Below are 25,712 nucleotides of genomic sequence, written 5' to 3' on the forward strand. Positions count from 1 at the left end.
TCATATGGAATACACATATAAAAAGCTGCTAGAGTGAATTTAGCAAGGTTTCAGGATAAAAGACCATATACAGAAATAAATTATATTTTATACACTAGCAATGAAAAACTAGAAATGTTTCCAAAACAATACTGCAGCATCAAAACAATTGCAGTCTTCAGGGATAAAATGGACAAAAGTTTGGCATTACCTTTATACTGGAACTAACAAACGCTGCTGAGAGAAATTAAGGAAGGCCTAAATAACTGAGATATCTCATGTTCCTGAGTCAGTGATTCAGTATGGATAAGACTTCAACTTTCCACCAAACTGTTCTATAGATTCAATGCAATCCCAGTGAAAACCCCGACAGGCTTTTTTTCTGGGGAAATTTACAACCTGATTCTGAAGTTTGTATGGAAATACAAAGGACTTAGTTTAAACCATTTTGAAAAATAAGTTGGAGGACTAATACTATCTGAGTTAAAGACTTACTATAAATTTACAGGGCTTTCCTGGTGGCACAGTTGTTGAGAGTCCCCCTGCCAGTGCAGGGTACACAGGTTTGGGCCCTGGTCCGGGAAGATCCCACATACTGTGGAGCAACTGGGCCCGCGAGCCACAACTACTGGGGCCCATGTGCCTGGAGCCAGTGCTCTGCAGCGGGAGGGGCCGCCACAGTGAGAAGCCCATGCACCACAACTAGAGAAAGGCCCACGCGCAGCAGCGAAGACCCAGCGCAGCCCAAAATAAATAAAATAAATTTTTAAAGAAGAGCCAAACCATTTAAAAAAAGAAAAAATAAAGTTACAGTAATCAACATAGTAAGTTACTGGTGTAAAGATAAATAGATTAATGAAAAAGAAGAGACGAGTCCAAAAATAGATCAAGATACATATGGCCAATTCATTTTAATAAAGATGCCAAGGCAATTCAGTGGAACGACTGGATAGCTATAAGCAAAAAAAAAACCAAAATCTTGACTCTTACCTCACACCATATACAAACAATTACCAATTCAAAATGGGTCATACCCTGAATAGCCAAAGCAATCTTGAGAAAGAAAAATGGAGCTGGAGGACTCAGGCTCTCTGACCTCAGGCTATCCTACAAAGCTACAGTAATCAAAACAGTATATTACTGGCACAGAAACAGAAATACAAAGATCAATGGAACAGGAGAGAAAGCCCAGAAATAAACCCATGCACCTATGGTCAATTATTCCATGACAAAGTAGGCAAGAATATACAATGGAGAAAAGACAGTCTTCAATAAGTGGTGCTGGGAAAACTGGAAAGCCACATGTAAAAGAATGAAATTAGAACATTCTCCAACACTATAAACAAAAATAAACTCAAAATGGGTTAAAGGCCTAAATGTAAGACCAGATACTATAAAACTCTTAGAGGAAAATGTAGGCAGAACACTCTTTGACATAAGTCACAGCAATATTTTTTTGAATCTACCTCCTAGAGTAATGAAAATAAAAACAAAAATAAACAAATGGGACCTAATTAAACTTAAAACCTTTTGCACAGCAAAGGAAACCATAAACAAAACGAAAAGACAACTCACAGAATGGGAGAAAATATTTGCAAACAATGCAACCAACAAGGGATTAATCTGCAAAGTATATAAAGACCTCATATAACTCAATATCAAAAAACATACAGGGGCTTCCCTGGTGGCGCAGTGGTTGAGAGTCCGCCTGCTGATGCAGGGGACACGGGTTCGTGCCCCGGTCTGGGAAGATCCCACATGCCGTGGAGCGGCTAGGCCCGTGAGCCATGGCCGCTGAGCCTGCACGTCCGGAGCCTGTGCTCCACAATGGGAGAGGCCACAACAGTGAGAGGCCCGCGTACCAGAAAAACAAACAAACAAAAAACATACAAAAACCAAACAACTCAATTAAAACATGAGAAGACCTGAATAGACATTTTTCCAAAGACATACAGATGGCCAAAAAGCACATGAAAAGATGCTCAACACTGCGAATTATTAGGGAAATGCAAATCAAAACTACAATGAGTTGTCCTCACGTGGGTCAGAATGGCCATCATCAAAAAGTTTGTAAGAGAGTAGCACTGACATATATACACTACCAAATGTAAAATCAATAGCTAGTGGGAAGCAGCCGTGTAGCACAGGGAGATCAGCGGGGTGCTTTGCGATGACCTAGAGGGGTGGGAGAGGGAGGGTGGGAGGGAGGCTCAAGAGGGAGGGGATATGGGGATATATGTATACATATAGCTGATTCACTTTGTTATACAGCAGAAACTAACAACATTGTAAATCAATTATATTCCAATAAAGATGTTAAAAAAGATTAGTAAAATAATATAGTTTTAAAAAAGTTTACAAATAATAAATGCTGGAGAGGGTGTGGAGAAAAGGGAACCCTCCTACACTGTTGGTGGGAATGTAAATTGGTACAGCCACTATGAGAACAGTATGGAGGTTCCTTAAAAAACTAAAAATAGAGCTACCATAATGATCGAACAATCACAATCCTTAGGCATATATCTGGAAGAAACCATACTCTGAAAAGATACGTACCCCAATGTTCACTGCAGCACTACTTAGAACAGCCAAGACATGGAAGCAACCTAAACGTTTATGGACAGATGAATGGATAAAGATGTAGTAAATATACACAATGCAATATCAACCATAAAAAAGAATGAAGTAATTAATGGCATTTGCAGCAACGTGGATGGACCTAGAGATTATCATACTAAGTTAAGTCAGCCAAAGACAAATATCATATGATATCACTTATATGTGGAATCTAAAAAACATGATACAAATGAACTTACAAAACAGAAACAGACTCACAGAAGACAAACTTATGGTTACCAAAAGGGAAAGGTGGGGGGGGGGATAAATTAGGAAGTTGGGATTAACATATACACACTGCCATATATAAAAGACAATCAACAAGGACCTACTATTTAACACAAGGAACTCTACTCAATACTCTGTAATCTACGTGGGAAAAGAATCTGAAAAAGAATAGTTATATGTATGTATATGTATAACTGAATCACTTTGCTGTACACCTGAAACTAACACAACATTGTAAATCAACTATACTCCAATATAAAATAAAAATTAAAAAATAAAATAAAATGGGTCATAGACCTAAATTCATGACAAACTGTATTTAAAAAAAGCAATTGGCCTTCATGAAAATTTAAAACTTTTACTTTTTAAATAATACGTTTAAGAAAATGAAGACTGGGCTTCCCTGGTGGCGCAGTGGTTGAGAGTCCGCCTGCCGATGCAGGGGACACGGGTTCGTGCCCCGGTCTGGGAAGATCCCACATGCCGTGGAGCGGCTGGGCCCGTGAGCCATGGCCGCTGAACCTGCGCATCCAGAGCCTGGGCTCCACAATGGGAGAGGCCACAACAGTGAGAGGCCCGCGTACCGGAAAAAAAAAAATAGAAAATGAAGACTTTTTTCCCTCAAACTTAGAGAATATATTTGTAAAAATTAAAACCTAACAAAGAACTTTTATCTAGAATATATAAAGACCGCTTACTAATCAATAAGAGGATAAATAACCCCATAAAAAGAGGGGAAAAAGATACGCAAAGACACTTCACCAAAGAGGATATACAGACAGCAAGGGAGCACGTGAAAAGATGCTTCAGCATCCTTAGTCATTAGGAAAATACAAATTAAAGCTATAATGAGGGCTTCCCTGGTGGCGCAGTGGTTGAGAGTCCACCTGCCAATGCAGGGCACACGGGTTCGTGTCCCGGTCTGGGAAGATCCTACATGCCGCAGAGCGGCTGGGCCCATGAGCCTTGGCCGCTGAGCCTGCGCGTCCGGAGCCTGTGCTCCGCAACGGGAGAGGCCACAACAGTGAGAGGCCCACGTTCCGTCAAAAAAAATAAAAGAAAAAGCTATAATGAAATAACATTACATGCATATTAAAATCGTTAAATTTTAAAAGCTTATCATACCAAGTGCTGATGAGGATGTGGAGCACCTAGGACTCTGACAGACTGCTAAGTAAAATGGCACTGGCAGTGAAATACATGCAAGACTCCACCATTCCACTCCTGGACATTACTCAAGAGAAATGAACAACATGTACAAAATGTAGCTAGCAGCTTTATTTGTTAATAGCCCAAAACTGGAAACAATTCAAATGTCTATCAACAGGTAAATGGATAAATTCCAGTACATCCATACAATGGACTACTAACTCAATAAAAAAGGAATGAATTACTGAAGCACACACACGGATGAATCTCCAAATAATTATGGTGAGTGAAAGAAGACACAAAAAACTATAGTATGATTCCACTTTTGGGTAATTTTGGAAAATTCAAACTAATCTGTAGTGACAAAGCTGATCAGTGTTTGCCTGAGGATGTGAGGAGTAGCCAGAGAGATTATAAAAGAGCACAAAGAAGCTTTTAGGGGTGGTGGGTATATTTATTATCTTGATTGAAGTGGTTTCATGTATATACATGTCAAATTTTGCCAAATTATACACTTATTTTTAAAAAGTCATTTGCCTTTTTCACTGTACAACACTTCTGCGTATACAGTGCTGGTTAAACTGCACATGATAATGTCATCATTCTTATAGATAATGGGATGCGTGTTCGTGTATTCTTTTGTTTTAAATTTTATTTTCCAGTATGGCAAATATCTATACATATGTAAACAGTGGTGTGCTAGAGTAGAATTGCACCAGCTCACAAGAGCCAATCGAGCACATCTATTCCCAGCTCTGTGTTTAGAAGTGTTACACTGATAGCTTGAATTTGGCAGTAAGTACACCATGGAAATTGGCAAATGCTACTACAAAATCGACTTCTTCTCAGACAGCTGGTCATTAAACATTTACCAACCCACCACTAGCTATAACATACATAAACCTCAATGGAATTCTTAATTTTTAATTATGTAAAAGGATTCTGAAAACCACTGGGCTAAAAACTTACCTTTATCAAGCTATAAGTGTTACTAGGGAGAAAAGAAAAAGAGACACTCACCCCTATCAAGAAAATCTTTTGCAGAGACTCACACTTTAGTTACCTTGACAAATTATGCTACTGCCATTCTCCCAGGGGGCTCATTATTGAAACAATGTTTCCCCTAAAACTAAGGGGGTCTTAAATAGTTAGCTCCTTCCTGAATTTGAAGAGCCCAAAGGCTGCTAGGAAAGGTGCTGCCATCTCCTCTAGCCAACACCAAGGATCCATCACCTTGCTTTCCATAGCTACTCACAGACCAAAAATGTAACTTTAAGGTACTGCTCAAAGAACAAGTTTTCTACGTAATGGATTCCAACTCCAACAATCAGATAAGAAGTTCATGACACAGATCTATTCATATCTGGTCAATCAACCATTAAGGATACCAAGATCTGATACTTTTACTAATTGCTTTGAGATAACTTGAATATGGAAGACTTACAGCCATTCCCTTGCCTTCTGCTCGTCTATGCCAGCCTGAGTCCTTTTTGACTATTTAATATGGTGTGGAGAATACCAGCATCAGTTGATGCTCCACCATCTCAACAGAGAGCTTCCCTATCCAGGAAGGGAAAAGGCTGAAATTAAAAAAAAACAAAAAAGAATCTCCATTAAAGAATTCAGAAGGGAGTTGATTATGTTGTAGAAACATATCTTCCTGTTTCATGACACGTTGGAAACATAAACATTAGGGCTTTTTCGCCTCCACTGCATAGAGGTCTGAGCGCTTCTGGCTAAAAATGGGGATTTGCTGGCGTATTTCAGCCAACTTCTTCAGGTCTGCAAAAACAGAAAAGTGCACTATTAGTAAGATGTAATTCCTTACCGACCGACGGGAATTTCTTCCCCAAACACTATGAAAACAACCAGAGCCTCAGCAAGTAATTTGCTCACAGGCCTTGTCTGGAGGCACAGACAGCCTGGCAATGCCCCTGCAGTCATTTCAAACCAAACCAAGAAAACTCAGGCTGAGATACAGCCCCAGGGCTTGGCCAGAGAACCAAGGATAAATGAGGAGGGTGGGGCATAAAGGAGCCCCTCCAGGTGACAGGGTTTCACAGCTATGGAATCTGGCCTCAGAGAATGGGGACACCAGAGACCTCAACTGTGCCAGGGCTAATCTTACCTATGTCTGAATACACGACCATTTCTTCAGTGCCAGCTCTGACGAGGACCTCCCCCCTGAAAAAGATTCAGGGGGAGAATGAGTGGATTCTCTGATGTTTGCTGATATTCAGGGTCTCTCTGTTTTTCCTCCCCATCTCACAGGCCAAAGGGGAAGGAATCTGAGATTTAAAACAAGAAGGTAGGGGCATAAATTCCTGTTCTACCACTGAAGTAGCTGTGTGGCCTTGTGGCAAGTCATCTGGAATCTCCATTTCCTAATCCATAAAGTGGAAATATGAGCTCTGTGAGGACTTGGTGAGAAAATTATGGAGTGTATTTTGTAACCCACAAACTGCTAGGGAATGGTAATTATTCTAAGATGTGATGGAAGAAATTTTCACATAATGAGGTATGGGGAAGTCATTCTGGCTTATACATCATTTAACTTAAACTTTATGCTAACTGGAACAGTCTGCCTTGTGGCCTATCACACATACATTGTACATCTGCTTTAACTATTAAAGAAAAGGGTGCACTGTCCAGAAGGAAAGAATGTTCGTTCTGAAGATGGAAATAAATGCCTCCCTTCCTGAGACATCAATGCTAATACTCTTTCTATATAAGGCTCCCTTCCCAAGCACCAAGGCCATACCACTTGCTGTATACATGCTGATCTTTTTTTTTTTGAAATCTTGAAAGAATGTACACCTGTTGTGTTTGACATTCCTTGTTCTGACAAGATATAAAACTGTGCCGCAAACCATGCTTCTTCAGAATAGTTCCTCAGAGCTATGTGAGAGGCTGTCTCAAAGGCTACAGCCCTCAGTTTGGCTTGAATAAAACTCTTTTCTATTCCTATTATAGATTATTTATTATTTCTGTCGACGGATGTAAACATCTGGGAATAGAGACACCTATAACCAACAGGAAGCTCCATCTGTCTCCTCGTGAGTACATTCAAGACCCCTTTACAAGGGGAGTCTGGCTCTGTTTCTTCACACCTCCCAAGGCTGCTACCCAACCATGCGGACGGTGAGACTAGGCCTGGGCAGGGCCCAGATCTGCCTGGATCTCTGGTTTCATGCCTGTGATCCCTGGATCCCTATGTTAATGGCTTTCAGGGTTTGAGGGAAAGGTTTCAACCTATGGGGCCTGGGTAGAAATGGTAGAACCATGCCCTGGCAGGAACCCCACACTGGGAACAGCAACACTCCATAAATCTGAGGAAAAGCTGATTTGGAAAACTCTTTCCCGTGCTGAGGCTCTTGGCCCAAAACAGCTTCAGAAACATATCTGTGAAATGAAATTTCTCCAAAGCACAAAACAAAGTAATCTGATACAACAAACAATCTGACATAATGATTGGTTCCATCTACCAGATGGCCACAAATTTTTGGCACAATGAGCTACAAACACCATCATTAATGCCATTTAACTGAATCCTTTTCTAGTCTCTTCTATTTCTTTCCCATTTGCCCTGGCATTCAAAGATCTCTATGTTAACCCCAGGCGCCTATACCAACGCTGATATAAGCCAGAGGGCTCCCAAACCGAATGGGGGGGTGGATTCTAAAAAGGAAGAAATAAAGGTAAATCTTATACAACTACTTTGTGTCAGAGCAGCCAGCTTGATCAGTAACAGAGTTCATTAGGAGAACCAGCTGGGGAGCAGAGCTGCCCAAAAGGTCAGGAAGCTGATCACTAACATCTGCAGAGGAACCTGAGTCAAGTTTAATTCTGAAGCCAACTCAATCCTTCCAGTCTTTCAATGCCTCCCAAATCCTAGCATGCAAGAGGCTCACTGGGACTCTCTCGCTGGTCACATCTTCCAAGGCCTTCCCCACCACGCACTTTAATCTGTGGGTCCTGTAAAGTCAGCAGAGAGAAACTTTAGGAACCCCACAGTGACGTTTAAGCCTTTGCAGCCTTGTTACTGGTTTATTTATCCTGAAACTGTAGAAATGCATATCTGTGTGTGTGTGCTTATGTGTTTGTAATCATACAGACATATGAGAAGTAGTATGGAATAAATCTCAGTTCTGAATTCAAAAGTCTTGGATCCAAACACCAGTTCTAGCCACTTTATCCTGTAAACTTCAAGTCTACCATCTATAAACTGGGCTAAATAAAGATAAGTCCCTGAGAGTTCACACTGAGATTATGTGTGTGAAAGTACTATGTAAACTATACAAATGCCAGTAAGATATGTCTATTAACATATGTATATGTATCTGGGCAGACCTCCATGCTGGTTTCGCTAAGTAATAAAATGCTTTTCCCTCTCACAGAGGACAAGTTCACAGCTCCCCTTAATTCATCCCATCCTCCACTCTCCTCTAATCATTATGCAGGGAGCAAATCCTCAACCTGCAACTCATTCCTGCCCTAGGACCATTGACCCAGTCTAAATTTTAACCAAAAGCCAAGAGTTTGGAAGCCTCTTTTACTAAAACCACCCACCCGTGACTGCTGCCTTGTTTCCAAGTTTGGTTGACATTAAAAGTCACTTAGAAACTCAGAAGAGGGCTGAGGCCAAGCACTCAGTCAGGAGAGCAGGACCGTTTCTCTCTCACATGGTTTTCAAGTGGAAGCTTCTCTCACTGAGAGACCTGGAGACCTGGCAGGCATGTGGGGAGATGGGGGTGGAGGGAGGGGCGGGACCAGGCAGGAATCAGACAACCCACTTGCCCAAGTGCCATCTCCCGAGCTCCTCGTGAGCCTGTCCCTGTGTAGCCAACTCACCAAGGACTCACAACGGTGCTGTATCCCCAGGCAACATAGGAGGCTTTGTCATCCCGGGCAGGAGATGCCGTGGCCACGTACACCTGATTATCAACAGCGCTGTAGTTAATGGACAGAAAAGAGGTAAATTATACAGTGATTACATAGATCTGTGACTTTTTATCCTAAGTGTACAGATCCTTATTTCAAAAACTAGGATAGGACAGGCTGGCTCAGATGTGGAAGAAACATCCAAAGCCACAGAACCCTCTCTTCAAAAAAGATCTTATTGCATAAGCCAGTTCTCAAGTAGAGCAATTCTGCCCACCAGGGGACTTGTGCCAGTGTCCGGAGACATTTTTGACTGTCACGACTAAAGGATTGCTATTGGCATCTAGTGGGTAGAGGCCAGGGGTGCTGCTAAACACCCTGCAATGCACAGGGCAGCCCCTACACCAAAGAGTCATCCAGCCCAAGATGTCAGTGCTGCCAAAGCCGAGAAACCCCGGCCTGAGCCAACCTGTAACAGTAAAGAGCAGAGCTTCTCTGGTTAATGCAGTCAAGGTGGCCAGAGAGAATGGACTGGCCTTGCTCTGGGACAACACACCTTGCAGGGCTGCAGGGCCCTTCCATGCCAATGTGGCAGCCCCATTGTCTCAAATTAGGCAAGAATTTCGGGTGGCAGCCCGGGTGCACCAAAGCCACCTGACCCAGAGCCCTCTGGGCTCAATCAACAGATTCATGCCAGACCATCCCAGTCTCTCCCAAGCTTTTCTTCCTTTCAACAAGGCAGCGTTTATTAATACTCATGGGTATCACGTACCCCTACCCCGCCTTCCATCACGCAACCAGCCAAACACTTCTACATCCCCTTCCAATAAAAATTACCGTCATCTCCAGACATGAGCTAGTGGCTACCCCTGGGCGGAGAGAAGAGAGTACTGACTGGGAAGGAGCAAAAGGGAGCACTGCAAGGCACTAGAAATGTTCAAGATGTTGATCTTGGTCATAGGTGAATACGTATGTAAAAACTCACTAACCTGTAAACTTAAAACAAGTACACTTTTCTGTAAGTATGTAACACCTCACTTTAAAAATCTTTTAATGAAAAAAACTCATCTCTGACCAGCATTTGTTTTGCAGAACACTTTACACAGTCACACTCCTTTCCCCTTCCATGTTACACGCACCTCTGCCATCTTCCCTTCACCACTCCTCAGCCTCAGGGGACCAGGGAAACAGCAACTGTGACATGCACAACATAGCTGTGCAACGCTCAGGACTTAGAAGAGCGAGAACTGATGAGTTTCTTAGCAGAGTGCCAAGACTAACAGGACACTATGGAGGATGGAGTAGGATAAACACCCAGTCTGAGCAGCACAGGGTCCACAGAGTGCAGACCACAAGTCTCTCCCTAGGGCTGTCAGGCTAAAATAACCCCTGCCTTTTCCTTGGCTTCGGACACATACATTCCGTGGGTCTCCAATTCTCTGTAAAAGTTGCTGGCAACTGTATCAGAGACACCAATCCATGCCTGAACACAGAAGAATGAAATTGCTGCCCACCTGATGCAGTGAATGCTCTTCAAAATTCAAACATCACAGTCCCCAAAATCCATGAGACTGGTGCTGTGGCTTCTGAGGAGAAGGTGCCCTACACTAGAAGCCCTCCTTTTGGGCTGCAAGATGAAAAGAGTCACCTTTTTCAACTGCATTTGGATGCCGGGGCATTCTGAGTCAGAGGCAGCATTCCTTACGGGGAAGGTTGGTGCTTCCACCAAACTGGAAATGTTCCCACAAAGAAACACTGAGACTCCTGAAGGTGTGCTTGAGATGCTTTCTTACCGGCCTCGCTGAAGCAACTCCCAGTGGGCTGGTCCGGTGGTCAAATTAAAAGCTGCAGGATATACCAACAGCTGGCAGCCTTGGGGAGAGAAAGGCCAAAGAGCAGATGCAGGTAGACACCCAACCACACGAGCCCCTCCCTCTATTCCTTACCCAGCAGGGACCAAACTCAAACTTCCCCAAGCATAAAAAGATTCAGCCAAGTCAGACAGGGTCAGCAGCATTAAGCATGGCTCTAAATTCCTCTACACACACACACACAAAACACATACACACAAGAAAAGTGGTATTGACAACCAAAACCACAACATGTGACTTTGCTTTAAAAAAGTGGAGAACCTGTCATTCGAATTCCTCTCAGCATCATGTGGTCAGCTCCCATGGCCAAGGACCATGTTTTGTGATGCTTGTCAATTGAAACGAGGGGCAGAGTAGGGCTCTACTACTTATTGCTAAGACTCAACTGAGACTGCCAACCCAGAGCCCTTGTGCCTCCACCTTCTGCTGAGCAGGGAGTCAAACCGTTTGCACCCACTTCACTTTCACCGACAGATAAATTGGAATCAGAGTATCTTTGGCAGTCTAGTACGTATGCTAATATTTGTTGAGTACCATATGAGGAATTCTGTAAGTCCTCTCTCCTTAATCTTCACACTGTTCCTGTGGAGATGCATATTTTTCCAGAGATTAAGTAATTTACCCCAAGTATTGTGCCAATTAAGGGGAAGAGTTGGAACCAGAACCCAAATCTTCTGATCTGACTTGGTGCTTCTCCAGGATGGTAGCATGCTCCTCTGGACCAAAATGTCACTGACTACATTTCGACTACCCAACATCTAGGACTAGTAAGTGGTGAAAGCCATGTGCACGCAGACCATTTCTACTGGGCCCCGAGTGACTCTTTCCAAACACAGTAGCAGGAAGGGCTCAAAGGGTAGAGCAGAGGTTTAGTTTAGGAGTATGGCTCCTCCCTCAGCTATGTGGCGTGTTAAATTACAACACCCAAAAAACCATACTGTCCATATGCAGGAGAAGTCTGAGAATTCATATGGAGGTAGAGAAATTAAGACCTCTCCTCCAGGTTTTCTGACCAAGGGTTCCCTCTATCCACAAAGACCAGCCCAAATTACACCTCCAAGCATTCACACAACATAACTGTAGAGCTGCCTTACCTCTCTGTGCATAGATTTGTGCCAGCTCTGCAAAGCGGATGTCGTAGCAGATGCCCAGGCCCACTCTGCAGTAAGCTGTTTTCCAAACAGAAAATACACAAACAAAAAGTTAAGCTCCTCCCTCATGGTGCAGCAGGGGAAAGCCTCCAAGATCTAATGATCACAAAACACTGACGGGAATACATTCATGCAGGGCCCATGGATGGAGAAAATGTATAAGCTTATTCCTGCCTGGACCTCACCTCGTGAAGACATCATTTACAACAGCAAAGCAGAGATGAGAAACTCGTTCTAACTGAATGCTTCTTATATAAGTGGGAGGTGTTCAATCGTGGCCTAATGGGTACAGGCCGGAAGCTATCATACTAATAAAAGGCTGTGACCAAATGGAAGAGCAAAACCATGTCAAACCCTCAGTTCTCCATCCAGCCCCCCCTTTCTAGATCTCTGACCATTCTCTGCCCTTCTCACTTCTGGCCTTTCAGTCAGGTTTTGTAAAGAGGTTGGGAAGGGAAAGAAGTGAAAAACATAGGACTACCTGATCCTTTTCTACAGGGACTGCTAAAAGAGGTGAATTTATCTGGTACGTACGAGTATCAAATGTGGAGAAACTATCACCAGGACTCAACGTTTTAGATTCTTGAAATGTGATTTTCCCAGGAACATCAATGTCAAACAGATGGAGCTGCATCACAAATAATGGATTCGGTTACCTCTTTTCTGCAGGGTTCATGACAATAATAACAAACATCTTTCCATGGCCAGCAATGGGGGTGTTCTAAGATCAACTGTACAAACAGCACCCCCAATCTGCCCACAACCCACCCCACAAGCTGACTGACATCATATCAAAATAATTTCTAACACAGGGAACTGGAAAAATGATGCTGTAGGTCTTAGACCCTTGTTTCCTTAGTGGTGTGCAAATCAACATCTAGATTTCTTATGGAAAGCAATTAATGTGCAGCTTTTTTACTCAATATAAATGCTAAATGAAGACTTCTCAGAATCAGAATCAAACTGATACATTGGCAGAAGAGGTGGAGAGTGGGTGAGCAATCACAAATAGGTAAAATTTGCAAACCCAATGCAGCAATATATTAAAAAGAAACACATCACTTCCAAATTGGATTTATTCAAGGAAAGCCAATGTGATTTAACATTAAAAAACCAATCAATGTGATTTACCACATGAACAAAATAAAGGGGAAAAGTCATATGATCATCCTAAGAGGTGCATAATGAGCATTTGGTAAACTTCTCCATCCATTCTTATTTAAAAAACGGAACAGAAAAACTCTTCTAGGAAGGGAACCTCCTTAATCTGATAAAGAATATCTGCAAAAAAAAAATCTAAGGAAACATCATATTTAATGGTGAAACATTAAAACCCTTCTCCTATTGAGATCAAGAACAAGGTAAGTACACCTGCTATTCAACACTGTACCAGAGGTCCTAACCAAAGCAACAAGGCAAAGGAAAGGAATAAAAAGGATAAAGATTAGAAAGAAAAAATTAAAAGCCATTATTCTCAGATGATATATCTGTATACCTAAGAAATGTCAAAGGAAATATACAGATGAATTATTAGAATGAATAAGTTTACACAAGGGTACTATATACAAGGTCAATATTTTAAAAATTAGTTCTACTTCTGTACACTAGCAAAAAACACAAAATGAAAGGGCATCAAGAAATACCAATTAGGAACAAATCTAGTAAATGATATACAAGACTATACCCAAAAAACTATTAAAAAACTTTGAGAGAAATTAAAGAAAGCCTAAGTAAATGGAGAGAGATATATATCATATTCATGGCCTGGAAAACTCAATTCTGAAAACAAGCACTTTAAAGAGTTGGGTTAATAGCTCAATGCTGGGACTTCCCTGGTGGCTCAGTGGTTAAGAAGCCACCTGCCAATGCAGAGGACACGGGTTTGAGCCCTGGTCCAGGAAGATCCCAGATGCCGCAGAGCAACTAAGCCCATGCACCACAACTACTGAGCACCCCCTTATATTGAGACTGTGACAATATAAGTTCAATCGCCACAACTACTGAAACGCACACACCTAGAGCCCGTGCTCCGCAACAAGAGGAGCCATTACGATGAGAAGCCTGCACAACGCAACAAAGAGTAAACCCCACGCTCCGCAACTAGAGAAAGACTGCATGGCAACAAAGACCCAACACAGCCAAAAAATTAATTAATTAATTAAAAAGAAATATACTTAACTTAAAAAAAAAAAAACATAGCTTAATGCTGGGTCCTCTTCCACTAATGGCAGAGTGGCTCCTATCAGACCAGCTTTCTCACAGATAACTATGAACTCTGGACAAAATAAAAAACACAACTACTTAAAAGCACTTGAGAATAATCAAAATCAGGCAGAAACAGAAGAGAAGTCAACACTTGGAAGAAGGGACTAGTGCTGTGTGAGTTTCCCATTTGTTTACAGCTTTTAGTTGGAGGCAAGGCCCCAGCTGTTGCTAGGAGTGGTGGTGACAACTACGCACAATCATACCAGCTGAGGAACCAGAGAATAGAGTTTCATGGCAGGTGGAAAGTGAGGGGGAAATGCTGCTGAAAAGGAGAAAGCCAAAGAACAGCCCTAAATTTTACATATAAAATCTGTCCAAATCTCTGACTAACCAATGAACTAAAGATGTGTGGGGCAAACTCCAAGCAGCCCAGCTAAAGCTAAACAACTTTACAGTAGAACAGAGCAGCTGAAGTTGCTACCCACTCACAAAGGAAAAAGAGTTTGGTGTTTGAGTATGCCCAAATTAACTACTTGCTAAAATAAAAAATTAAACACTTTTCAGGGGAATGTAATAGAAGTTAGAATCTCAACAACATATAATCCAATATACAATCCTAATTACTAGATACACAAAGATATTACCCAAAGTCTTAAAGAAAAAGCAGCAATGGAGCAGACCCCAGTAAGACCCAGATGTGATAATTATCAAAGACTTTAAAGCAGCTATTGAAACTAAGCTCAAGAGAGTAAAGAAAAATAAGCTCTTAATGCATAAACGAACAGAAAATACAGTAGGGAATAAAAGCTATGAAAAAGAATGAAATGAAAATTTTAGAACTGAAAAATTCAACATCTGAATTTTTTAAAAATTTCACTGGATTGATTTACAGGAGAGTGGAGATTACAGAAGAAAGACTCAGTGAATCTGAAGATGGGTCAATGGAAAATGCCCAATCTGAAGAAGACAGAGATAAATCATTGAAAAACAAAAATAAAAAACAGAGCCTTGGTGACCTGGTTTGGTGAACAGTATCAAAACTGGAGTCCCATAAGAAGAGAATGGGACAGAAAAATATTTAACAAAATAATGCCCCCAAGTTTCCCAAATACAGTGAAAGACTTAAATTTTACAGATTCAAGAAACACAAAGCAGGACAAATACAAAGAAAACCATATCTAGGAATATAAGAGTCAAAATAGTGAGAACTAAAGATTATGAAAAGACCTTGAAGGCAGGTAGAGAAAAACATGAATTGCATGCAGAAGAACAATACTAATTATCACTAACTTCATATCGGGGGTAGAAAAAGAGGCTAGAAGATAACTGAATAATAACATCTTTCAAACTTATGAGGAAAAAAAGAAAACTGTCAACCCAGAATTCTATTCCACCAAAAATCTTTTTTTTTTTTTTTTTTTTTTTGCGGTACGCGGGCCTCTCACTGTTGTGGCCTCTCCCGCTGCGGAGCACAGGCTCCGGACGCGCAGGCTCAGCGGCCATGGCTCACGGGCCCAGCCGCTCTGTGGCATGTGGGATCTTCCCGGACAGGGGCACGAACCCGTGTCCCCTGCATCAGCAGGCGGACTCTCAACCACTGCGCCACCAGGGAAGCCCCACCAAAAATCTTTTTTAAGAATAAAGGCGGGACTTCCCTGGTGGTCCAGTTGTTAAGAATCCGCCTTCCAATGCAGGGGACGCAGGTTTGACCTCCGGTCGGGGAAATAAAATCCCACATGCTGTGGGGCAACTAATCCCCGTGCACTCTAGAGCCTGCACGCCACAACTAGAGAGGAGCCTGCGCGCCACAACGAAAGATGCCGCAATGAAGATCCCATATGCTGCAACTAAGACCCGACGCAGCCAAATAAATAAGTATTTAAAAAAAAAAGAATAAAGGCAAAGTAAAGGTATATTCATAAATAAAAACTAAGATAATTCATAGCTAGCAGAGCCTCACTACAAAAATGCTAAAGGAGGTCTTTTTGTTTGAAGATAAACATACCAGACAGAACTAAGATCTTCAGGAAGAAAAGAAAAACACTAGAAATGGTAAGTATTTGGGTAAACACAAAATATTTCTCTCTTAATTTCTTTAAAATACACATGACTACTTAAATTAAAAATTAGTGTTTTGTGGGATTCATAATGTATATAGATGCAATATGTATGAAAACCATACCATAAAGAAATGACCTATACAATTGCAAGATTCTTAAATTTCACATGAAGAAATATATTATTAACTAAGTAGACTGTGACAATATAAGCGTGTATATTGTCACAGGGCAACAACTTAGGGGAAAAAAAGCAAACTACTACTCAACCCAAAAGAATGCAGGAAAGAGGAACAAAGGGAAAAAATAATTAAATGTCTATCTGCTTAAAATCCAACCATATCAATAATTACATTAAATATAAATAGAGTAATCACTCCAGTTAAAAGGCAAAGATTGTCAGAATGAAAAAAAAGCAAGACCCAACTACATGCTGTCTGCAAGAGAAGCATTTTAAATATAAAGAGACATATAGACTGAAAATAAAAGATTAGTAAAAGATGTACCATACAAGCAGTAAGTATAAGAAGGCTAGAGTGGCTATAGTAATATCAGAGCTAAACCTCAAGACAAAGAGTACTACAATGAAAAAAAAAAAGACATATAATGATAAAAGAATCAACTTACCAAGAAGACTTAACAATCCTAAATGTATATGCATGCACTTCTACTGCAAAGATGTCAGCTCTCCCCAAAGTTGGATCACTGTATGTTCAACACCATCCTAATCAAAATTCCTGTAGGTTTTTCCTTGGCTGAAATCGATAGGCTGAGCCTACAATTTATATCAAAATGCCAACAGCCAAGAATAGCCACCTGTGCCAACTAATCAAATGCCTGATGTGTGTACCATATGATGAGAGTTACTGGGAACTTCAAAGCAAATTCTCAGGAGGCAATGAGACTTGCCACATTCTCTACTTACCTTTCTGTGCTTTACCAGTAAAGTTCCATCGGGCCCAAACACGGCACAGGTATTATATAATTTCCCAGCATCCTCTTCAGGAATGGAACCTTTCATTGAGAGGAGAAACACACAGACATAGAAAACACTCTGAATAAAGCATTCTTTTATGATAACAGGACAAAGGCTTGATAAAGTTTACTATCTTCTTGGGTCCACAATAAAGTTTACTATCTTCTAAGGGTTAATCATGTTTTTTTCTTCTTGAATATGATTTTTCAGAGACCAACTTCAGAGTGTAGGTGAAATATAATTAGGTTAGATGCCAAAGAAAGGTTTCAAAAATAACCAAACTGTTTCTGAATTCAGCTTTGATCTTGAGCAACACTTCATCTGAAGCATTGGTGCAACACGGGGAATTCACTGTTGCTCAACTTAAATTCACCAGGTCCTGCAACATAACTGTATCCAAAAAGGTCTTGAGGTGGAAATGTAAGCCAGTCTTTCCATCACTGAATATGGTTCCTGCAATTCTATCTCTTCTTGCTTTGCTTTCTTTTCTCCTCCTCTTATTCATTTCTAATTCTTACTATATGATAATAGAGAAATAATTTTGTTTGCTATATTAAACAGTTTTATTGTATTTTTATTTAAACAAACAGAACACTTTATTTAAACAAAACCACATAAATAAAGCTACTTTTTTAAAATTGAAGTATACTTGATTTACAATATTATACTAGTTTCAGGTATACAACATTGTGATTCAATGTATTTTTTTAGATTTTACTCCATTTAAAGTTATTACAAAATAATGGCTCTATTTATCCGTGCTGCACAATATAACCTTGTTGCTTATTTATTTTATACATAGTAGTTTATATCTCATAATCCTCCATCCTTATATTCCCCCTCCCTCCTTCCCTCTCCCCACTGGTAACCATTAGTTTGTTCTCTCTGTGAGTCTGTTTCCATTTTGTTATATACATTCCTTTGTTTTCTTTTTTTAGATTCCACATGTAAATGACAGCATTCAGTATTTGTCTTTCTCTGTCTGACTTAATTCACTAAGCCTAATACTCTAAGCTACCTTTGATGTATGCGGCCTCTTTATGGGAAAAAAAATAATCTTAACACTATATTAATGAAAGACATTCAGATATGGTTTCTCTTTCCACCTGCCCCTGTACTTCCAACTCCTTCTCCAGAGAAAATTATCATCAGTTTGGTGTGTGTCCTTCTACAGTATTTACTATGTCTTACATACATAAATACATATAAAAATATACAACCTTCTTTTGTGTGGGGCATTCATCTGTATGGAAGTACCTGTTCATTTCATATTAAACTTGCTCTTTTTCCACTGAACAGTGTGTCTCAAAGATCCTTCCGCATTCCTAAATACAGATCTACCTCATTCTTTTTTTTTTTTTTGCGGTACGCGGGCCTCTCACTGTTGTGGCCTCTCCCGTTACGGAGCACAGGCTCCGGACGCGCAGGCTCAGCAGCCATGGCTCACGGGCCTAGCAGCTCCGTGGCATGTGGGATCTTCCCGGACAGGGGCACGAACCCATGTCCCCTGCATTGGCAGGCGGACCCTCAACCACTGCGCCACCAGGGAAGCCCCTACCTCATTCTTTTTGATAGCTAATTTGTATTGCATGATTTAAATGTAACAACAAAAGTTACTCAGATGTTTTTAATGTTTAGGCCATTATACCTTGAGGGTAGGAAGTTACCTCCAATGACATATATGCTGCACTTCTTTGCTACTTCAGAAAGCTTCTGTGTGGAGTCACCAGGAATTTTCTCTGCATATTCAGGAAAATATTTCGTACCATATGGAGAATTAAAGCATTCCTAGAATAATGTTGGAAGAGAAAAAGGGGGAAAAAACACCAAAACACCCAACTCACTTTAAAGTTCTGCTGTAAAAAGACATAGCTCTCAAAGGGGTAAAACACAGCTGATAAGAAAAATATGGACACCTCAGGGCTAAAGAGCCTGTGGACACAGACAGGACTCAGCCCCTGACTCAGGTGGGGCTGGAGGAGACAAGTCAGCGTGCTATCCCAGATCCTGGTCACCTTGGCAAAAGACCGCACTTGCCTCTCCCTGAGTCCGCAGGAGAACTACGCCTTCCCAGCCTTGGGCACCCAGGCCCCACTACCACTGGGCTTACACATAGGACTTTGGGCATTAGGATGACTCCATAGTCTCAGTACTATATCATTAACTATGTAAAGTGATAAAGCCTGTGTTTTTTAAAAATACAGAAGCTTTGAAAGCCACAGAGGTTAGGGTGTTTCCTCATGTATAAAATGATCTATTTCTAAGCTCCCTTCCAGCACTGTCATTCTGATCCTGCAAAATCTCTCACTCCCCTGAATATGTCTCAACAGCTCTGTGATAAAAGAAAAGCAAAACTACTAGATTTCGACTCTAGTTCATTCATTTCGCATTTACTGAGCTTGCCTGTGCACCAGGCACTGCGCTAGGAAACTCAAGTCCGAGGATCACCAACTCCTACAAAACACGTGTTAGGTAGAGGAGAATTCAAGTGCTTTCACTCCTGGCCTTTAGGCTCTTTTACCCCTAGCAACTTAAACCAACAAGAACCCGTTATCAGATGCAAGTACAGGTGAGTCCCATGGTGCAAAATTAAGATCTCGAGCTCCCTTGTTGAGGATTCCTACTCACTGGCCACGTTGTAATGGCCTGGAGCCTAAAATAAAATATAAGGTAGCCCTGAAAATTCTCCAGGGTTTGCAAACGGCTGCCTCCTCCCCATAGTGGGGTACTGGGTGGTCGGGAATAGTTCTCCCACTGACCCCAGCAGGCCTCTGCCAGTAGATGCATGTCCTGACACGTGCAGGACCTTCTCTGGGGCTGACCCTGTATTTGCTGACAAACAAATGTGGCGCAATCTTCAGCTGATTCTGTTCTAAAAGAGATGACGTAGGAGACAGATGCAGAGTCCTACTGGCTTACCACACTTTGGAAGATACCACAGACTTCCTAAATGTCTCTAACAATTTTCAGTTTTCAACAACTTTCAACAATTTTTTTAAATGCTGGAAGCTTAGCGCTAAAATCAATATGTCCTGGTCCTGTAAAGACTAAAGTACACAAGGAAAGAAGGTAAATATCTGAGGCACTGAGTACTTTAGCTTTAGGTTAAGTCCCTCAGCCTACTAGGCTTCTGAACAGAGTAGGTGACCTAAATTAAAAACCTGTAAGCATGCAGGCACATCTTATCACAAAGACTCTTGCTAGGGTCATCTTCCAGACAAGCATGGAACAATCCTGGGGCCCCAAAGGACCTTGCTGGACCCCAGGACACAGAAGGACAACCAGAGCTAGCGGACATTATTCTGCTGGGACAACAGTTCCCAGAAAGGGGTGGCTGCCTCCATACTTACTGGCAGAGAAACTATTTTGGCTCCTTGCTTTGCTGCCTCCCAGATAAGGCCACAGGCTCGAGTGAGGTTATCTGATTTGACAGAAGAAACTTGAAGCTGGATGAGGGCCAAGCGGAAAGCTGAGGATGAAGATAAAAGAAAACAGCTGTCAGAAGATCTGACTGCTGAATCACATAGAGCAGCATTTCTCAATGGAAGGTTAATTTTGCCCCCCAAGGCATCTGGCAATGTCTGGAGACATTGTTGATGGTCACAGCTAATGCAGTACTACTGGCATCTAGTGGGCAGAGGTCAGGGACACTGCCAAACATGCCATAATGCACAGGACAGTCCCTGAAAACAAAGAATTATTCAGTCCTGAATGTCAATAACGCTGAGGTCGAGCAACCCTGAGACAGAGCACATCCGTGGGCAAAGCCCATTCCAGGCACAAGAATCTGAAGTGAAGCAGGCAGGGCCAGCTTCTGCCTTACAAGTGAGAATGTGGCTTGAAGAAAGAAGACTAGGTCTGAGTACGCGACTATCCCTTATTATGTGACCTCCGGCCTCCAGTCTATCCCCAGTCCAGACGCTGAGCACCTCCCCGCGTAGCAGGTGAAATCCCTTTGGAAGTCTCTGCTCCACCGTGAGTTGGGGCAGCAGGCCCATGGGAAGTGGACATGCCTGTCTCGAAGTCCCCGTCACCAGCTGGGACACAGTGCACTGGTCCAGCTGCAGGTAGAGGGGGAGCCTGGCAACCAGTGGGCTGCACGTGTGCCTAGTCACAGGGCAGGGCCCCTGGGCAGGTCTGCACTCACCCCATGAATATTCCCGTGCCCAAAGGAGCACAACATTAAGTAGCAAATGAAAAATACCATGAGAGGTTGAGAGAAACACTGTGGAAGGAAAACCGAACAGCGTTTTTTCCTGCTGTCTGAACAAGCGGCTCCACATTTTCACTGGAGACTCAGTCCCACATATTATGTGGCCAGCTCTGCCAACCAGACCTGCTGTCAGCCTTGGGGCAAGCAGGTCAGCGGCTCCTCCAGGCTTACTCCTTCCTTGAGGTAGTAGCCACACCCTACATTTGCTTTTCCTATAGAGTTCTCTTTTAGCTCTTACAGTAATCACCTTTTACTGGTTAATAGTCCTTTATATGAATTCTTTTCCTGTTCAAGTGACTGGTGTGGTTTCCGAGTCCTGCCTGGACCCTGACTGACAGTTTTTGCTTATGGTCTGACGAAAGGCTACATTAAAGGTTCCAAACCATGTCGTAACCCACAAAGTTTTGCAAAACTTCAGGAATTATCAGTAATGGCCTGGCCTCTGCTGTGGAGTCTGAAATCCCACCATTAGTGACTTCTCTCTCTGGGTCTCTCCTGTAGCTGTAAAAACATCCCCAGAGAGGCAATACTGACAGACCCTAGCCTTTGATGAAGGCCTGTTTGGCTCAGGGTTAACCCCAAAAGTAGGAAAACTCAGATGTTCCATTCCTTGGTTTCTCCTAAATATATTGAGAGGAACTAAATTTAACCCGGAATGCAGTTTGTCAAATAGTTTCAAAGACTGGATGAAAACCAAACAGGAAACAAAAGCTGGGATAATTACTTTGGGGCAAACAGCCTGAGCTGTCACTAAAACATCACAGACCAACTAAAGGTCTCCACTATAACTTAGAAGCTGGGTTTGTCTCTGCTTCTAAAGGAGGGTAAGATGAAGTCCACCATGGTTCTGTTGATGGCTTCCTTTCTCGCCCATCACACCCAGAAAGGCAGCTGTCCTGCACCAGGCTTGGGACTGCCCGACATGCTGCAAAGCACCCGCTCCACAGGGGGGCTGAAGCCGGACAATTCCACCACTGGGGAGTTCCCTGAGGCTGAGGACGAGACACTAGTCACTTCATCTCCTCAGCAGTAAAATGAAACTACTTTTCATTGTCAGGTCCCTGGCTATACTAATATTCATTGTATTCTAAAAATTAAGGACTTACCAAGGGGAACAAAGGATAAAATATCTTAACTGAAGGGACCAACATGGAAACAGCAGAAGGAACAGGCAGGTCCTTTACACATGGAAGCATCTGTGAGGTATCATTAACAGTATCTCGTAGATGAGGAAACAAGAAGCTTGCAGAGGAAAAGCTGCACGAAGCCAGTCAACAAAGTGAGTGGCACAGCCAGAAGCAAGCCAAAATCTGGACTGTAGACAGAATGAGCACCTTGTTTGTTTTTGGGTGGGTGGGGCTGAGGTCATGTAACTTGAAAACATTCCTCAAGGGAGTCAGATCAACACCACCCTCAACCCCACCAAGAACCACAGCTCTCAAGTCCATCAGCCTCTTCTGAAAGAGACAGTCACACTCGGAGGTGTGTAAAAGGACTTTTTTTTTTTTCTTTTTTGACTGCATTGGGTCTTCTTTGCTGTGCACAGGTTTTCTCTAGTTGCAGCGAGCGGGGTCTTCTCTCGTTGCGGAGCACGGGCTCTAGGCAAGGGGGCTTTAGTAGTTGTGGCGCACGGGCTTAGCTGATCCGCGGCATGTGGGATCTTCCTGGACCAGGGATCGAATCTGTGTCCCCTGCAATGGCAGGTGGATTCTTAACCACTGCGCCACCAGGCAAGTCCCTAAAAGGACTTCTATACCCTGATCTTGAGGGTTCATTCAGCCACCAACTTGCACTGCGCTCCAGGAGGTTGAAATGAAAAACAGAGAGCACTTCCACAAACCTTACCATCTTGAGAGAGCCTCACTAGCCCTTGGTAGGAACAGTTTATGTCCATTTTATTTCTTTTTTTTTTAAGGGTTTCAAAATAACATTTATTTCTTAAAAATGTCCATTTTAAAGGACAGGAAACTGAGGTCCAGAGAGATCAAATGACTTGTTGACATGGGCTGAGCTAAGGCTGTAATAATCCCGGTCTCCAGACTTTGAGCCTAGAGCACTCCACTGCCTCATGTAAAAGAATCAGGCAAAGATCTGGGAACAAACACAGCTAGAAACTCATCCCTGGGGCTGATCCAGAATGGGGATGTGTAAGTAACATGTAATACCTAACCTGAAAGCTCAAGGTCCAGGTGCAGAAAAAACCTGCCCAGTTTTTTTTTTTTTTCCCCAAGAGAAATGGGCATTCTGCAGTGGGTGTGAGGGGGGCTCACTGTGGAGCAAATTAATCAGTCCTCTTACCACAAAAGCACAAATCAAAGAAAACAGGTGTTTCATTTTCACCTGACAGGGCTCAAATGACAAATAATCAGAGTTGGTGCCTTTGCAAAACTCACGTTCAAAACTAAATCAAACTACCACTGGCATTTTTCACAGAACTAGAACAAAAAATTTCACAATTTGTATGGAAACACAAAAGACCCCAAATAGCCAAAGCAATCTTGAGAACGAAAAACGGAGCTGGAAGAATCAGGCTCCCTGACTTCAGACTATACTACAAAGCTACAGTAATCAAGACAGTATGGTACTGGCACAAAAACAGAAAGATAGATCAATGGAACAGGATAGAAAGCCCAGAGATAAACCCACGCACATATGGTCACCTTATCTTTGATATAGGAGGCAGGAATGTACAGTGGAGAAAGGACAGCCTCTTCAATAAGTGGTGCTGGGAAAACTGGACAGGTACATGTAAAAGTATGAGATTAGATCACTCCCTAACACCATACACAAAAATAAGCTCAAAATGGATTAAAGACCTAAATGTAAGGCCAGAAACTATGAAACTCTTAGAGGAAAACATAGGCAGAACACTCTATGACATAAATCACAGCAAGATCCTTTTTGACCCACCTCCTAGAGAAATGGAAATAAAAACAAAAATAAACAAATGGGACCTAATGAAACTTCAAAGTTTTGCACAGCAAAGGAAACCATAAACAAGACCAAAAGACAACCCTCAGAATTGGAGAAAATATTTGCAAATGAAGCAACTGACATAGGATTAATCTCCAAAATTTATAAGCAGCTCATGCAGCTCAATAACAAAAAAACAAAGAACCCAATCCAAAAATGGGCAGTAGACATTTCTCCAAAGAAGATATACGGATTGCCAACGAACACATGAAAGAATGCTCAACATCATTAATCATTAGAGAAATGCAAATCAAAACTACAATGAGATACCATCTCACACCAGTCAGAATGGCCATCAAAAAATCTAGAAACAATAAATGCTGGAGAGGGTGTGGAGAAAAGGGAACACTCTTGCACTGCTGGTGGGAATGTGAATTGGTATAGCCACTATGGAGAACAGTATGGAGGTTCCTTAAAAAACGACAAATAGAACTACCATATGACCCAGCAATCCCACTACTGGGCATATAGCCTAAGAAAACCATAATTCAAAAAGAGTCATGTACCAAAATGTTCATTGCAGTTCTATTTACAATAGCCCGGAGATGGAAACAACCTGTGTCCATCATCGGATGAATGGATAAAGAAGATGTGACACATATATACAATGGAATATTACTCAGCCATAAAAAGAAACGAAATTGAGCTATTCGTAATGAGGTGGATAGACCTAGAGTCTGTCATACAGAGTGAAGTAAGTCAGAAAGAGAAAGACAAATACTGTATGCTAACACATATATATGAAATTTAAGAAAAAAAAATGTCATAAAGAACCTAAGGGTAAGACAGGAATAAAGACACAGACCTACTAGAGAATGGACTTGAGGATATGGGGAGGGGGAAGGGTAAACTGTGACAAAGCGAGAGAGAGGCATGGACATATATACACTACCAAACGTAAGGTAGATAGCTAGTGGGAAGCAGCCACATAGCACAGGGAGATGAGCTCGGTGCTTTGTGACAGCCTGGAGGGGTGGGATAGGGAGGGTGGGAGGGAGGGAGACGCAAGAGGGAAGAGATATGGGAACATATATATATGTATAACTGACTCACTTTGTTATAAAGCAGAAACTAACACACCATTGTAAAGCAATTATACTCCAATAAAGATGTAAAAAAAACACATAAAATGGTCATATCATGAAGCACTATGCAGTAGATAAAAGGAATGAGCTGGATTTAAGTCGACGTGTGTCAAAACCAGAATGAATCCAAGAGCTAAGTTGCAGAAAACCGGAAAATTCATTTACATAAAAACTCATTAAAACAAAACAAAACAAAACTCATGGGACTTCCCTGGTGGTACAGTGGTTAAGAAATCGCCTGCCAATGCAGGGGACATGGGTTTGAGCCCTGGTCTGGGAAGATCCCACATGCTGTGGAGCAGCTAAGCCCGTGAGCCACAACTACTGA

At 42.0% G+C, this 25,712-nt stretch overlaps 1 protein-coding gene across 3 annotated transcripts in view; it reads right to left on the reverse strand.

Annotated features, from left to right (window-relative positions):
• NIT2 (nitrilase family member 2) overlaps window positions 1-25,712 on the reverse strand; it is a 38,421-nt gene that overhangs the window by 9,707 nt on the left and 3,002 nt on the right. The window contains exons 2-11 of one of the 3 annotated variants that reach the window (XR_009540775.1): window positions 20,464-20,582; window positions 18,781-18,901; window positions 17,063-17,151; window positions 12,410-12,503; window positions 11,819-11,893; window positions 10,647-10,725; window positions 8,824-8,922; window positions 6,101-6,156; window positions 5,417-5,754; window positions 2,536-2,585 (exon numbers count right to left, since the gene is read on the reverse strand). Coding sequence is in view for 1 of the 3 variants with exons in the window: in XM_060150699.1 (XP_060006682.1) it covers window positions 5,663-5,754; window positions 6,101-6,156; window positions 8,824-8,922; window positions 10,647-10,725; window positions 11,819-11,893; window positions 12,410-12,503; window positions 17,063-17,151; window positions 18,781-18,901; window positions 20,464-20,582 (824 nt within the window). In the remaining 2 variants the exon portion in view is untranslated. Of the gene's footprint in view, window positions 1-2,535; window positions 2,586-4,079; window positions 5,755-6,100; window positions 6,157-8,823; window positions 8,923-10,646; window positions 10,726-11,818; window positions 11,894-12,409; window positions 12,504-17,062; window positions 17,152-18,780; window positions 18,902-20,463; window positions 20,583-25,712 lie in introns of those variants that run through there. The other 2 variants (XR_009540774.1, XM_060150699.1) reach the window with 2 other exon arrangements.

The sequence above is a fragment of the Lagenorhynchus albirostris genome, chromosome 5 (assembly GCF_949774975.1).
Source record: "Lagenorhynchus albirostris chromosome 5, mLagAlb1.1, whole genome shotgun sequence".
Lineage (NCBI taxonomy): Eukaryota > Metazoa > Chordata > Mammalia > Artiodactyla > Delphinidae > Lagenorhynchus > Lagenorhynchus albirostris.